The sequence below is a fragment of the Trematomus bernacchii genome, unplaced genomic scaffold, assembly GCF_902827165.1.
Source record: "Trematomus bernacchii unplaced genomic scaffold, fTreBer1.1, whole genome shotgun sequence".
Taxonomy (NCBI): domain Eukaryota; kingdom Metazoa; phylum Chordata; class Actinopteri; order Perciformes; family Nototheniidae; genus Trematomus; species Trematomus bernacchii.
In genome coordinates this window covers 973,490-988,136 of record NW_022987646.1, presented here as the reverse complement: position 1 = coordinate 988,136, position 14,647 = coordinate 973,490, and the positions used below count along the sequence as shown (strand labels likewise).

At 41.3% G+C, this 14,647-nt stretch overlaps 2 protein-coding genes across 8 annotated transcripts in view; both read right to left on the bottom strand.

Moving 5' to 3' along the window:
* Positions 1-14,647, bottom strand: part of LOC117485543 (protocadherin alpha-C2-like) — a 166,235-nt gene that overhangs the window by 76,709 nt on the left and 74,879 nt on the right. Inside the window, exon 1 of one of the 7 annotated variants that reach the window (XM_034134124.1) lies at positions 10,173-10,488. The exons of 4 other annotated variants lie outside the window; for them this stretch is intronic. In XM_034134124.1, the coding sequence (XP_033990015.1) occupies positions 10,173-10,403 (231 nt within the window). In that variant the 5' untranslated portion in view covers positions 10,404-10,488. Of the gene's footprint in view, positions 1-746; positions 3,163-6,130; positions 6,265-10,172; positions 10,489-14,647 lie in introns of those variants that run through there. 2 more of the 7 variants (XM_034134125.1, XM_034134114.1) reach the window with 2 other exon arrangements.
* Positions 11,382-13,767, bottom strand: LOC117485420 (protocadherin alpha-8-like). The gene is given in 2 exon segments (XM_034133977.1): positions 11,382-13,367; positions 13,369-13,767. Coding segments are annotated over 2 exon segments (2,385 nt in total).

The following is a 14,647-nucleotide window of genomic DNA, read 5'->3' as shown; positions in this document are numbered from 1 at the left end:
TTAGGCTTTAAGGACATGTGTCTGTTTTATGTTAGCACTATATTAGTCAAAGGTTTGAATTTGCAGTAGAAAACCTGAACTTATAAATGGCAGTAAGGGATTTCTATTTGTATCTGTTAGGTAGGCCTATCAACAATTAATTGCCAAAGTCACACTTTAACAAATACAATAATAGAAGAAATGATAAAAGATGAAATCACCAGTGACAACTTAGAAAAGTTGATTTTAAAAGAAAATAAAAAAGTCCAAAAATATTTGTTAAGTTTGATTTTGAGTAATAATCATATGCTGGCCTTATTTTTTTTTTAAACACATTGGAATGTGTAAATTGAAAACAATGTAATGCAAATATCCAGATGATCCACTTTTCTTTTCACTATCTATGTTTAACATCAAGCTTTACCCTTAAAATATACAGCTCAAATGAAAACCTCTCAATTTATATATGGGAACGTAACTTTATAGTGATTGTTCTATATATGTCAAGCAGAATACATTCAGGAATGTGCGTTCAGCACCACGGCTAGCTACACACAGAGTTAGCAGCCAAAGGTGGGGGGGGGAGTTGAACATTAACAGCATATATCATCACATGAGAACAACCTCGATGAGTTTCAAATTAACCCAAACTTAACTGCTGTTAAGTATAGCACAACGCCCTTAATTATAGTAACAAGTATAACTGTATTGTTGATCAACAAAAATGAAGAGCTCTAATAAGAAGTACTTAAGGCCGATGTGCTTACCTTGTCTGTGTTGGGTAAAGTCTGAGTTCTAGTAAAAGTGTCCCCTCCGTTAATACTGATCAGTTCACCATCTACAGGCGGAAACGGTCCGGGGAAAACCACTACGTCACTCTTCATTGTGTCTGAGCTGAAACACACGTCGTACTGCTGAGTAGATTTAGAGTAAGACCAGCTCCCGTCAGGGTGGGTGGTGATCATTGGGGCGCTGTACCTGCTGAAACTGCCGTCTGTCCTGTGGCATTTGACAGCTATTAAACTGATGAGGCTCAGCAGAAAGATCACTGACACCGACACAATGGCGATCAGCAGATACAGGTTGAAATCAGAGAAGCTCTCCTCCTTTATGGGCACATGTCTGAACTGAGTCTGGATGTCGGCTGTGCTTTCAACCACCACCACATCAATAGAGACAGTAGCTGAGAGGGAGGGCTCTCCGTTATCAGAAACCAACACCACCAAGGGGTGAGTTTTCAGGTCATTGTCACTCATTCTCCTCTTAGTCCTGATTTCTCCGCTACTTGTTCCGATCCGGAAGAGGTTGTTTCCTTTGGGCTCAGAGAGGTGATACGAAAGCAGCGCATTGTATCCAGAGTCTGCGTCTACAGCCCTGATCTTTGCCACAAAGTATCCCGCCTCAGCAGAATAGGGGATGCTCTCACTGTTAACGGAGCCATGCTCAGAATAGGGCGCGAGAATTGTTGGATTATTGTCATTTTCATCCAGAATTAAAACGTTCACAGTCACGTTGCTGCTAAGAGGAGGAACACCAGAGTCTGTGGCCTGGACTTTAAACTGAAACGTGTTTAACTCCTCATAGTTAAAAGACTGCAGGCTGACTATATCTCCAGTCTCTGAGTTGATGTTCAACATTGTACTTAATAGTGCTAAATTATTATTGGTAACTAATGAATAGCTCACCCGACCATTTTCACCAACGTCAGCATCAGTTGCAGATACTGCTTTCAAAATCGTCCCAACTGGACTGTTTTCTTCCACATAAATATTAATCACAGTCTCTGAAAACACTGGTTTGTTGTCATTTACATCAGATACCTGAATAATAACCACACTGGTAGCAGAGAGAGGGGGCCTACCTTCATCCGTAGCTTTGATAGTGATATTGTAGTGGGACATACGTTCCCTGTCTAATGCTCCACCAATGACTACGGAATAATAATTTCTATAATTTGTCTCTAATTTAAAGGGAACTGAATTTAATATCTCACATTTGACTTCACCGTTTTTGCCCCCATCTCTGTCAATAACTGAAACCAGTGCAATGGCGGTGCCAATTTCCGCGTCCTCCTTCACTGTACTGAGCAGTGACGTCACCGTGATGTCAGGCGCATTGTCATTCAGGTCCACCACCTCCACTAGTACTTTACACTGTGCTGTTGAAGGAGGCTGGCCTCTGTCAGCAGCCTGCACACGAATTTCAAAGGCAGGATTTGTTTCAAAGTCAATTTCTCCTTTAACGGTTATTATTCCTGTATCTGAATCAATTTCAAAAATATCCAAAACATGATCCTGATCTTTTGAATTTAATAAATATACAATCTCTTTGTTTTGCCCCTCGTCAGCGTCAGTTGCAGTCACTGTTAAGACTGTTGTGCCACGTGCAGCATTTTCTGTAATTCTCGTTTTGTATAATGTGTTTGTAAATGTTGGGATGTTATCATTGTTATCCAAAACATTAATTATTATTTCCGATGTACCTGATTTTGGGGGTGTCCCTCCATCTACAGCGGTCAGTGTAAGTTTAATTAAAGCCTGTTTTTCTCGGTCTAAGGCTTTTTGCAGAACTAACTCGGCCGACACGCGCTCACCTTTGTGCATCGCTAAAGAGAAATATTCATTAGAATTTAACTTGTATGTGTTAATACTATTTTTCCCAACATCGGCATCGTATGCCGACAGTACAGGGAATGTAGCACCCGGCAATATGCTCTCTGCGATGTCGATAGTCTGTGTTTTGGCAGTGAAAGACGGGGGGTTATCATTAACGTCGAGGATATTAACTTCAATACGGTATAGTTTTAGTGGATTATTAATCACAGCCTCTACATTAATTGTGCATTTTGCAGCTTTCGCACAGAGCTCCTCCCTATCTATTCTTTCATTGACGTAGAGAAAACCTGATTTCAAATTTACATCGAAATACTTTTTCTTAGAACCAGCAACAACCTGAAACATACGTGACTCCAAATCCTGTACATTAAGATTTAAATCCTTGGCGATATTTCCAACAGAAGCCCCAAGGTTTACCTCCTCTGAAACAGAATAGGAGAGCTGTCCGGATACCTCTCCCCAGTTATACTCCAAGACAAGAAAGACTATATATATCCCGATGGTGGTCTTCCTTCCCGGCAGATGCATAATTCCAACGAGAACAAAGCATGGATCCCTATCGACGTGCCTTTCGCGTATTAAGTCCAAAATACCGTTTGTATGACAGAACTATATGTGAGCAAATGTGCTATCTTCAACCGCTTTCGCCCTGCGTCTCATTCTAACAAAGCACGGACAATACATGGATCTTTTTAATGTGGGAGGGATTTCTATACGTCAGCAACCTGGGTTGGTGTTACGGTCTATGGTGTCGCCTCGTGGCCATTTGAAATAACTACAATGCATTAAAAATAAACACAAACATAGCCTTTTCCATAATTACAATTATTTCTTTCAGTGATAAACGACAAACAGGACATCTCCCTTGCTGTGTACTGCCAGGCCCTATAATGCAATCCACACATATTTCAGATCCACGGACAGAGCATCATTATGCTGATGCAACCGGTTATCAAAGCATACTCGAGGTTAGGCAGGTTTAATGCCTAAATAATGTTTGGACTAAAGGATTTGCAAGTCAACAAAACATATAGTGTACTATACTTTACTTCTTATATGTTAAAGTTGAGACAATATAATCAATGCAAGAACAGCGATATTTTAAAATGTTAGTATGTAATTAGATGCACAATGTCTAAAGTATGATGATACAATGCCGGACCTTGTGAAGTCTTTATAAAATACAATAAGGTTTTACGTGATTACACGTATTTAAGCAGCTTGAATAAGTACATGTATTGTCGTAGTCAACTATACCTTTTAACAATAATAAGAACAATACATGAGTTTGTATAATCTTACCTTGTCACTGTTGTCACAATTTTCTCTATAAACAGAACATGTGCAGGTGCAGCAACGCTTTTATGTATTTCATTTCTTACCTTGTCATTGTTGGGTAAAGTCTGAGTTCTGGTAAAAGTGTCTCCTCCGTTAATACTGATCAGTTCACCATCTACAGGCGGAAACGGTCCGGGGTAAACCACTACGTCACTCTTCATTGTGTCTGAGCTGAAACACACGTCGTACTGCTGAGTAGATTTAGAGTAAGACCAGCTCCCGTCAGGGTGGGTGGTGATCATTGGGGCGCTGTACCTGCTGAAACTGCCGTCTGTCCTGTGGCATTTGACAGCTATTAAACTGATGAGGCTCAGCAGAAAGATCACTGACACCGACACAATGGCAATCAGCAGATACAGGTTGAAATCAGAGAAGCTCTCCTCCTTTGTGGGCACATGTCTGAACTGAGTCTGGATGTCAGCTGTGCTTTCAACCACCACCACATCAATAGAGACAGTAGCTGACAGGGAGGGTTCTCCGTTATCAGAAACCAACACCACCAAGGGGTGAGTTTTCAGGTCATTGTCACTCATTCTCCTCTTAGTCCTGATTTCTCCGCTGCTGGTTCCAATCCGGAAGAGGTTGTTTCCTTTGGGCTCAGAGAGGTGATAAGAAAGCAGCGCATTGTATCCAGAGTCTGCGTCTACAGCCCTGATCTTTGCCACAAAGTATCCCGCCTCAGCAGAATAGGGGATGCTCTCACTGTTAACGGAGCCATGCTCAGAATAGGGCGCGAGAATTGTTGGATTATTGTCATTTTCATCCAGAATTAAAACGTTCACAGTCACGTTGCTGCTGAGAGGGGGAATACCAGAGTCTGTGGCCTGGACTTTAAACTGAAACGTGTTTAACTCCTCATAGTTAAAAGACTGCTGGCTGACTATATCTCCAGTCTCTGAGTTTATGTTCACCATCGTAGAGAGAGGCAACGAGTTACTGTTACTTTGTAAAATGGAATAGCTCACCTGACCATTTTGATTGTTGTCTGCATCAATAGCTAAAACGGTTTTTATAACTGCTGCTACTGGACTGTTTTCTTTCACATATACATTGATTATGTTTTCTGTAAATAGAGGTTTATTATCATTTACATCTGACACGTGCACATTAATGACGCTCGTGCTGGAGAGAGGTGGGCTCCCCTCATCAGTAGCAGTGATGCTGATGTTGTATTGAGACGCACTCTCTCTGTCGAGAGGACCGTCCACCACCAACGAATAGTAATTCTTGTAATTGGACTCTAATTTAAAAGGAACATTATTGGACATTTTACAGTTCACTATCCCATTTTTACCTCCGTCTTTATCAAATACTGAAACAAGTGCAATGGCGGTGCCTATGGCTGCATCCTCCTTCACGGTGTTTAACAGAGAAGTCACTGACATTTCAGGGGCATTGTCATTGACGTCTAAAACTTCAATCAATAATTTGGTGTTTGAGGTGAGAGGAGAAGAAGCTCCATCGCTGGCTTGTACTCTAATCTCAAAAGCGTTATTCTCTTCAAAGTCTATATTCTTTATATTTGTTACAGTCCCGGTTTTTTCATCAATGGCAAACATATCACTTTGTTTTCCTCTGCCCACTTCACTGAATGAATATAAAACGTGTCCGTTTGGGCCTGCATCTAAATCAGTAGCATTTAGGGTTATTATCGATGTTCCAATTTGTGCGTTTTCATACACACTGGCTTTGTACAGAGTTTGACTGAATACAGGAGGATTATCATTAATGTCCAACACATTCACTATTATAGTCATACTGCCTGATTTAGCAGGAGTTCCCCCATCAATAGCAGTCAGTATGAGTCGGATTACAGACTGTTTTTCTCTGTCTAAAACTTTCTGAAGTAATAATTCGGGAGTGACACTATCTCCTTTATGTGTAGCGAGAGAGAAATGTTCATTTTGGCTAAGCTTGTAGCTATTTACCGTTTGTTTACCGACGTCTGCATCGTGAGCAGGATGCAGAGGAAATTTCACCCCCGCTGCAGTAATCTCTGTAATGTTAATTACCTGTGATTTGCTGAGAAATGACGGTGAATTATCATTTACATCTAAAATTATGATTTCAATCCGGTACAGTTTTAAAGGGTTATTAATTACTGCTTCTACACTGAGGGAACATTTGTTCTCGTCGCCGCAGAGCTCCTCTCTGTCTATTCTCTCGTTAACGTACAGGGCACCAGTCTTTAGATTTACCTCAAAGTATTTCCTCTTAGATCCTGCAACGATCTGAAACATGCGGGGCTCCAAATCCTGGACATTGATGTTCAGATCTTTAGCGATATTTCCGACAACAGTCCCCAGATTGACCTCCTCTGAGACGGAGTAAGACAGCTGCCCAGACACCGCTTCCCAGAAACACTCCAGCAGCACGACCAGGAGATATATCCAGCTCGTTCTGCTCGGCAAATTCATTATTCCATACATCGAGAAGGAGCATGTAGAAAACACTGAACAATACGCGTCAACAAGATCCAGGAAGATATTTCCACAAAATATTACGGCATTTCCACGACCAAACAAGACAACTGCTCTTTGTCGTCCGACCTCTCTCTGTAACAAAGCCCAGAGATGGATCATCCGCTGAATCTGGGAGGAGCCCCGAGCCACGTAGAGACCGTCAAGATGTGACGGTCTACAGTGTCCCCCTGTGGATCGATTTTAAAACTACACCTCAAATCCAACATAAAACAAATTGTAAATGTGTGAACATTCTCAATGTTCGTCAAGAGATTGCAAAAAACAGAGACTCAAATATTAAACTACAACGTTCACCCCACTGATTACTGACATGTATATATTGTATGAATGAAGTGTTTTTTTTTTTTTTCTAAAACGGCCTATTTTTAAATATTAACTGAAGTTTTAAGCAAATCCTATAGCACTGTCAATGAGATAATGGTTTAAGTCAATACAGAAATGCAATTGATTTAAAAAAGAAAACTGAATTGCAACTAACTGCAAATATTACATGGACGGTTATATTGGAGAAACACTTTGCCATATGACATATTGTTCAAGAGTTGTTGCAAAATATATTTTTTAAAACTCTGCATTACAGCAAGGACTTTTTTCATTTTTTTCTGAGAATTCAAGGCAAGTTTAACTGCAACAACACATGTAGTTCAGCACCACGGATAGCGACTAACACACAGATTGCAAATCAACAATCGAACTTTACAGCAATGTACAAATCATCAACAAATGAATATCAAGCTGAATAACTATCATTGCTGTTCTTGATATAAATTCCGTCTTAAAGGTCCCATGTCATGGCCATTTCTACTGATCATAATTCCATTGTTGAGGTCTACTAAAATAAATGTATATTGTGCAATTTTCCAAACTCACATTGGTTTCTCATACAGCATCTCTGTATAGTATGTGTATTCACTCTCTGTCCTAAACGGCTTGTTGGAGCTCCTGCCCCCCACCTCCCTGTGAGCCCAGTGGCTGTCTGCGAGACAGCGAGACACAGCGAAACCCAGCCCGAAACACACACACAACCGCAGCCTGGCTGGGAGTTTGTGTGTGTGCCCAGGCTGAGTTCCGCAGTGTCTCGCTGTCTTGCCGACCCCACACCAGTGAGCCAGCTCACAGTGTCCCGCTCCTCGCAGCAGCGAGCCTCGCAACGTCCCGCCGAGTGTGTGTGTGTGTGTGTGTGTGAGGAAGTCCGCGGATTGGTCCAAACGTAACGGCTCCGAGGACGTTACGTCACTATACCCGAAATACGTCACTATTCCCAAGAAGTAAACAATGGACAAAGAGAAATCCCCAACGAGGCGTTCTGAGGCAGCATAGACAGGTCTTTTCTGTTTTAGAGTTTTACTCGCTACAGGGTGTACTTTGAGGGTTTGTGACTCTGCAGACCGTTTACATGCATACAAAGCTACATAACACACAAGGGGACGGGTAATAACCAGAAAAGCATGACATGGTACCTTTAAATAAAAAGGGGAGTCCATGTACATGCCATGACCGCACACGTCTCTCAACTGACTTGGTTAAAAGCACGTGATCTCGTAGCCATTTTCTCTATAAACAGAACATGTGCAGCAACGCTTTTATGTATTTAATGTCTTACCTTGTCTGTGTTGGGTAAAGTCTGAGTTCTGGTAAAAGTGTCTCCTCCGTTAATACTGATCAGTTCACCATCTACAGGCGGAAACGGTCCGGGGAAAACCACTACGTCACTCTTCATTGTGTCTGAGCTGAAACACACGTCGTACTGCTGAGTAGATTTAGAGTAAGACCAGCTCCCGTCAGGGTGGGTGGTGATCATTGGGGCGCTGTACCTGCTGAAACTGCCGTCTGTCCTGTGGCATTTGACAGCTATTAAACTGATGAGGCTCAGCAGAAAGATCACCGACACCGACACAATGGCGATCAGCAGATACAGGTTCAAATCTGAGAAGCTCTCCTCCTTTATGGGCACATGTCTGAACTGAGTCTGGATGTCAGCTGTGCTTTCAACCACCACCACATCAATAGAGACAGTAGCTGACAGGGAGGGTTCTCCGTTATCAGAAACCAACACCACCAAGGGGTGAGTTATCAGGTCATTGTCACTCATTCTCCTCTTAGTCCTGATTTCTCCGCTACTGGTTCCGATCCGGAAGAGGTTGTTTCCTTTGGGCTCAGAGAGGTGATAAGAAAGCAGCGCATTGTATCCAGAGTCTGCGTCTACAGCCCTGATCTTTGCCACAAAGTATCCCGCCTCAGCAGAATAGGGGATGCTCTCACTGTTAACGGAGCCGTGCTCAGAATAGGGCGCGAGAATTGTTGGATTATTGTCATTTTCATCCAGAATTAAAACGTTCACAGTCACGTTGCTGCGGAGAGGAGGAACACCAGAGTCTGTGGCCTGGACTTTAAACTGAAACGTGTTTAACTCCTCATAGTTAAAAGACTGCAGGCTGACTATATCTCCAGTCTCTGAGTTTATGTTCACCATTGTAGAGAGAGGCAACGAGTTACTGTTACTTTGTAAAATGGAGTAGCTCACCTGACCATTTTGATTGTTGTCTGCATCAATAGCTGAAACGGTTTTTATTACTGCTCCTACAGGACTGTTTTCTTTCACATAGACATTGATTATGTTTTCTGTAAATAGAGGTTTATTATCATTCACATCTGACACGTGCACATTAATGACGCTCGTGCTTGAGAGAGGTGGGCGGCCCTCATCAGTAGCAGTGATGCTGATGTTGTATTGAGACGCACTCTCTCTGTCGAGAGGACCGTCCACCACCAACGAATAGTAATTCTTGTAATTTGACTCTAATTTAAAAGGAACATTATTGGACATTTTACAGTTCACTATCCCATTTTTACCTCCGTCTTTATCAAATACTGAAACAAGTGCAATGGCAGTGCCTAGGGCTGCATCCTCCTTCACGGTGTTTAACAGAGAAGTCACTGAAATTTCAGGGGCATTGTCATTGACGTCTAAAACTTCAATCAATAATTTTGCATGTGATGTCATCGGTGAGGAAGCTCCGTCACTTGCTTGCACTCGAATCTCAAAGGCATTATTTTCTTCAAAGTCTATATTCTTTATATTTGTTACAGTCCCGGTTTTTTCATCAATATCAAACAGATCAGTTTGTTTTCCTCTGCCGGTTTTACTAAATGAATAAAACACTTGTCCATTTTGACCTGAATCTAAATCAGTAGCATTTAGGGTTATAATCGATGTACCTACATCTGAATTCTCATACACACTGGCTTTGTACAGAGTTTGACTGAATACAGGAGGGTTATCATTAATGTCCAACACATTCACTATTATAGTCATACTGCCTGATTTAGCGGTAGTTCCCCCATCAATAGCAGTCAGTATGAGTCGGATTACAGACTGTTTTTCTCTGTCTAAAACTTTCTGAAGCAGTAATTCGGGAGTGACACTATTTCCTTTATGTGTAGCGAGAGAGAAATGTTCATTTTGGCTAAGCTTGTAGCTGTTTATAGTATTTCTACCAACGTCTGCATCGTCAGCGGGATTCAGAGGAAGTTTTACCCCTACCGCTGTATTCTCTGTAATATTGATTTCCTGTGACTTGCTTAAAAATGACGGTGAATTATCATTCACATCTAAGATTATGATTTCAATCCGGTACAGTTTTAAAGGGTTATTAATTACTGCTTCTACACTGAGGGAACATTTGTTCTCGTCGCCGCAGAGCTCCTCTCTGTCTATTCTCTCGTTAACGTACAGGGCACCAGTCTTTAGATTTACCTCGAAGTATTTCCTCTTAGATCCTGCAACGATCTGAAACATGCGGGGCTCCAAATCCTGGACATTGATGTTCAGATCTTTAGCGATATTTCCCACAACAGTCCCCAGATTGACCTCCTCTGAGACGGAGTAAGACAGCTGCCCAGACACCGCTTCCCAGAAACACTCCAGCAGCACGACCAGGAGATATATCCAGCTCGTTCTGCTCGGCAAATTCATTATTCCATACATCGAGAAGGAGCATGTAGGCAACACTGAACAATACGCGTCAACAAGAAAATAAGATCCAGGAAGATATGTCCAACAAATATTACGGCATTTCCACGACCAAACAAGACAACCGCTCTTTGTCGTCCGACCTCTCTCTGTAACAAAGCCCAGAGATGGATCATCCGCTGAATCTGGGAGGAGCCCCGAGCTACATAGAGACCGTCAAGATGTGACGGTCTACAGTGTCCCCCTGTGGACCGATTTTAAAACTACACCTCAAATCCAACATAAAACAAATTGCAAATGTGTGAACATTCTCAATGTTTGTCAAGAGATTGCAAAAAAACAGAGACTCAAATATTAAACTACAGCGTTTACCACACTGATAATTGACATATATATTGTATGAATTAAGTTGTTTTTTTAATACAGTCTGTTTTTATAGTAACTTAAGTTTTGAGCAAATTCTTATAGCACTGTCAATGGGATAATGGTTTAGGTAAATACAGAAATGCAATGGCTTTTTAAAAAAAAAACTGAATTGCAATTGACTGCAAATATTACATGGACGGTTATATTGGCGAAACGCTATGCCATATGACATATTGTTCAAGAGTTGTTGCAAAATATATTCGCAAATATATTTTATAAAACTCTGCATTACAACAAGAAGATTTTGCATTATTTTCTTGGAATTGAATGCAAGTTTAACTGCAACAACACATGTAGTTCAGCACCACGGATAGCGACTAACACACTGATTTCAAATAAACAACCAAACTTTAAAGCAATGTAAAAACCATCAGCAAATTAATATCAAGCTACAAACTGAATAACCATCATTGCTGTTCTTGATAAACATTCTCTCTTAAATGAAAAGGAGAGTCTGTGTAAATGCCGCCCATGTTAGCAAACACGTCTCTAAAGTGACTTAAAAACACGTGATCTCATAGCCATTTTCTCTATAAACAGAACATGTGCAGCAACGCTTTTATGTATTTAATGTCTTACCTTGTCTGTGTTGGGTAAAGTCTGAGTTCTGGTAAAAGTGTCTCCTCCGTTAATACTGATCAGTTCACCATCTACAGGCGGAAACGGTCCGGGGAAAACCACTACGTCACTCTTCATTGTGTCTGAGCTGAAACACACGTCGTACTGCTGAGTAGATTTAGAGTAAGACCAGCTCCCGTCAGGGTGGGTGGTGATCATTGGGGCGCTGTACCTGCTGAAACTGCCGTCTGTCCTGTGGCATTTGACAGCTATTAAACTGATGAGGCTCAGCAGAAAGATCACTGACACCGACACAATGGCGATCAGCAGATACAGGTTAAAATCTGAGAAGCTCTCCTCCTTTGTGGGCACATGTCTGAACTGAGTCTGGATGTCAGCTGTGCTTTCAACCACCACCACATCAATAGACACAGTAGCTGACAGGGAGGGTTCTCCGTTATCAGAAACCAACACCACCAAGGGGTGAGTTTTCAGGTCATTGTCACTCATTCTCCTTTTAGTCCTGATTTCTCCGCTGCTGGTTCCGATCCGGAAGAGGTTGTTTCCTTTGGGCTCAGAGAGGTGATAAGAAAGCAGCGCATTGTATCCAGAGTCTGCGTCTACAGCCCTGATCTTTGCCACAAAGTATCCCGCCTCAGCAGAATAGGGGATGCTCTCACTGTTAACGGAGCCATGCTCAGAATAGGGCGCGAGAATAGTTGGATTATTGTCATTTTCATCCAGAATTAAAACGTTCACAGTCACGTTGCTGCTGAGAGGAGGAACACCAGAGTCTGTGGCCTGGACTTTAAACTGAAACGTGTTTAACTCCTCATAGTTAAAAGACTGCAGGCTGACTATATCTCCAGTCTCTGAGTTTATGTTCACCATTATAGAGAGAGGCAACGAGTTACTGTTACTTTGTAAAATGGAATAGCTCACCTGACCATTTTGATTGTTGTCTGCATCAATGGCTGAAACGGTTTTTATAACTGCTCCTACCGGACTGTTTTCTTTCACATATACATTGATTATGTTTTCTGTGAATAGAGGTTTATTATCATTTACATCTGAGACGTGCACATTAATAACGCTCGTGCTGGAGAGAGGTGGGCTGCCCTCATCAGTAGCAGTGATACTGATGTTGTATTGAGACGCACTCTCTCTGTCGAGAGGACCGTCCACCACCAACGAATAGTAATTCTTGTAATTAGACTCTAATTTAAAAGGAACATTATTGGACATTTTACAGTTCACTATCCCATTTTTACCTCCGTCTTTATCAAATACTGAAACAAGTGCAATGGCGGTGCCTAGGGCTGCATCCTCCTTCACGGTGTTTAACAGAGAAGTCACTGAAATGTGAGGGGCATTGTCATTGACGTCTAAAACTTCAATCAATAATTTTGCATGTGAGGTCATCGGTGAGGAAGCTCCGTCACTTGCTTGTACTCGAATCTCAAAAGCATTGTTCTCTTCAAAGTCTATAGTGTTCTTGTTTACTATAGTCCCAGTTTTTTCATCTATAGCAAACAGATCCGTTTTGGTCAAACGGTCTATTTTACTTAATGAGTACACTATTTTCCCATTTTGGCCTGGATCTAAGTCAGTAGCATTCAGTGTTATTATCGATGTTCCAATCTTGGCGTTCTCATACACACTAGCTTTGTACAGAGTTTGACTGAATACAGGAGCGTTATCATTAATGTCCAAAATATTCACTATTATGACCATTGTGCCAGATTTAGCTGGAGTTCCTCCATCAATAGCAGTCAGTATGAGTCGAATCAAGGATTGTTTTTCACTGTCTAAAACTTTCTGAAGCAGTAATTCAACAGATATACTATCTCCTTTATGTGTAGCGAGAGAGAAATGTTCATTGTGGCTAAGCTTGTAGCTATTAACAGTATTTTGACCAACATCTGCATCGTGAGCCTTTTGCAATGGGAATTTAGCCGCTGCAGCTGTGTTCTCAGTTATGTTAATTTCCTGTGACTGAGCTGAGAAATGACGGTGAATTATCATTCACGTCTAAGATTATGATTTCAATCCGGTACAGTTTTAAAGGGTTATTAATGACTGCTTCTACACTGAGGGAACATTTGTTCTCGTCGCCGCAGAGCTCCTCTCTGTCTATTCTCTCGTTAACGTACAGGGCACCAGTCTTTAGATTTACCTCGAAGTATTTCCTCTTAGATCCTGCAACGATCTGAAACATGCGGGGCTCCAAATCCTGAACATTGATGTTCAGATCTTTAGCGATATTTCCGACAACAGTCCCCAGATTGACCTCCTCTGAGACGGAGTAAGACAGCTGCCCAGACACCGCTTCCCAGAAACACTCCAGCAGCACGACCAGGAGATATATCCAGCTCGTTCTGCTCGGCAAATTCATTATTCCATACATCGAGAAGGAGCATGTAGGCAATTCTCAACAGTACGTAACAGCAACTATGAAAAAAAGATCCAGGAAGATATTTCCAACAAATATTACGGCATTTCCACGACCAAACAAGACAACCGCTCTTTGTCGTCCGACCTCTCTCTGTAACAAAGCCCAGAGATGGATCATCCGCTGAATCTGGGAGGAGCCCCGAGCCACATAGAGACCGTCAAGATGTGATGGTCTACAGTGTCCCCCTGTGGACCGATTTTAAAACTACACCTCAAATCAAACATAAAACAATTGTAAATGTGTGAACATTCTCAATGTTCGTCAAGAGATTGCAAAAAATAGAGACTCAAATATTAAACTACAACGTTCACCCCACTGATAACTGACATGTATATTGTATGAATTAAGTGGGTTTTTTTTCTAAAACGGCCTATTTTTAAATATTAACTGAAGTTTTAAGCAAATCCTTATAGCACTGTCAATGAGATAATGGTTTAGGTAAATACAGAAATGCAATTACTTTTTTTTACAACTGAATTGCAATTGACTGCAAATATTACATGGACGGTTATATTGGAGAAACAGTGTTCCATATGACATATTGTTCAAAAGTTGTTGCAAAATATATTCGTAAATATACTTTAAAAACCTTTGCATTACAACAAGAAGATTTTGCATTATTTTCTTGGAATTGAAGGTAAGTTTAACTGCAACAACACATGTAGTTCAGCACCACGGATAGCGACTAACACACTGATTGCAAATCAACAACCGAACTTTACAGCAATGTAAAAACTATCAACAAATTAATATCAAGCTACAAACTGAATAACCATTATTGTTGTTCTTGATATACATTCCCTCTTAAATGAAAAGGAGA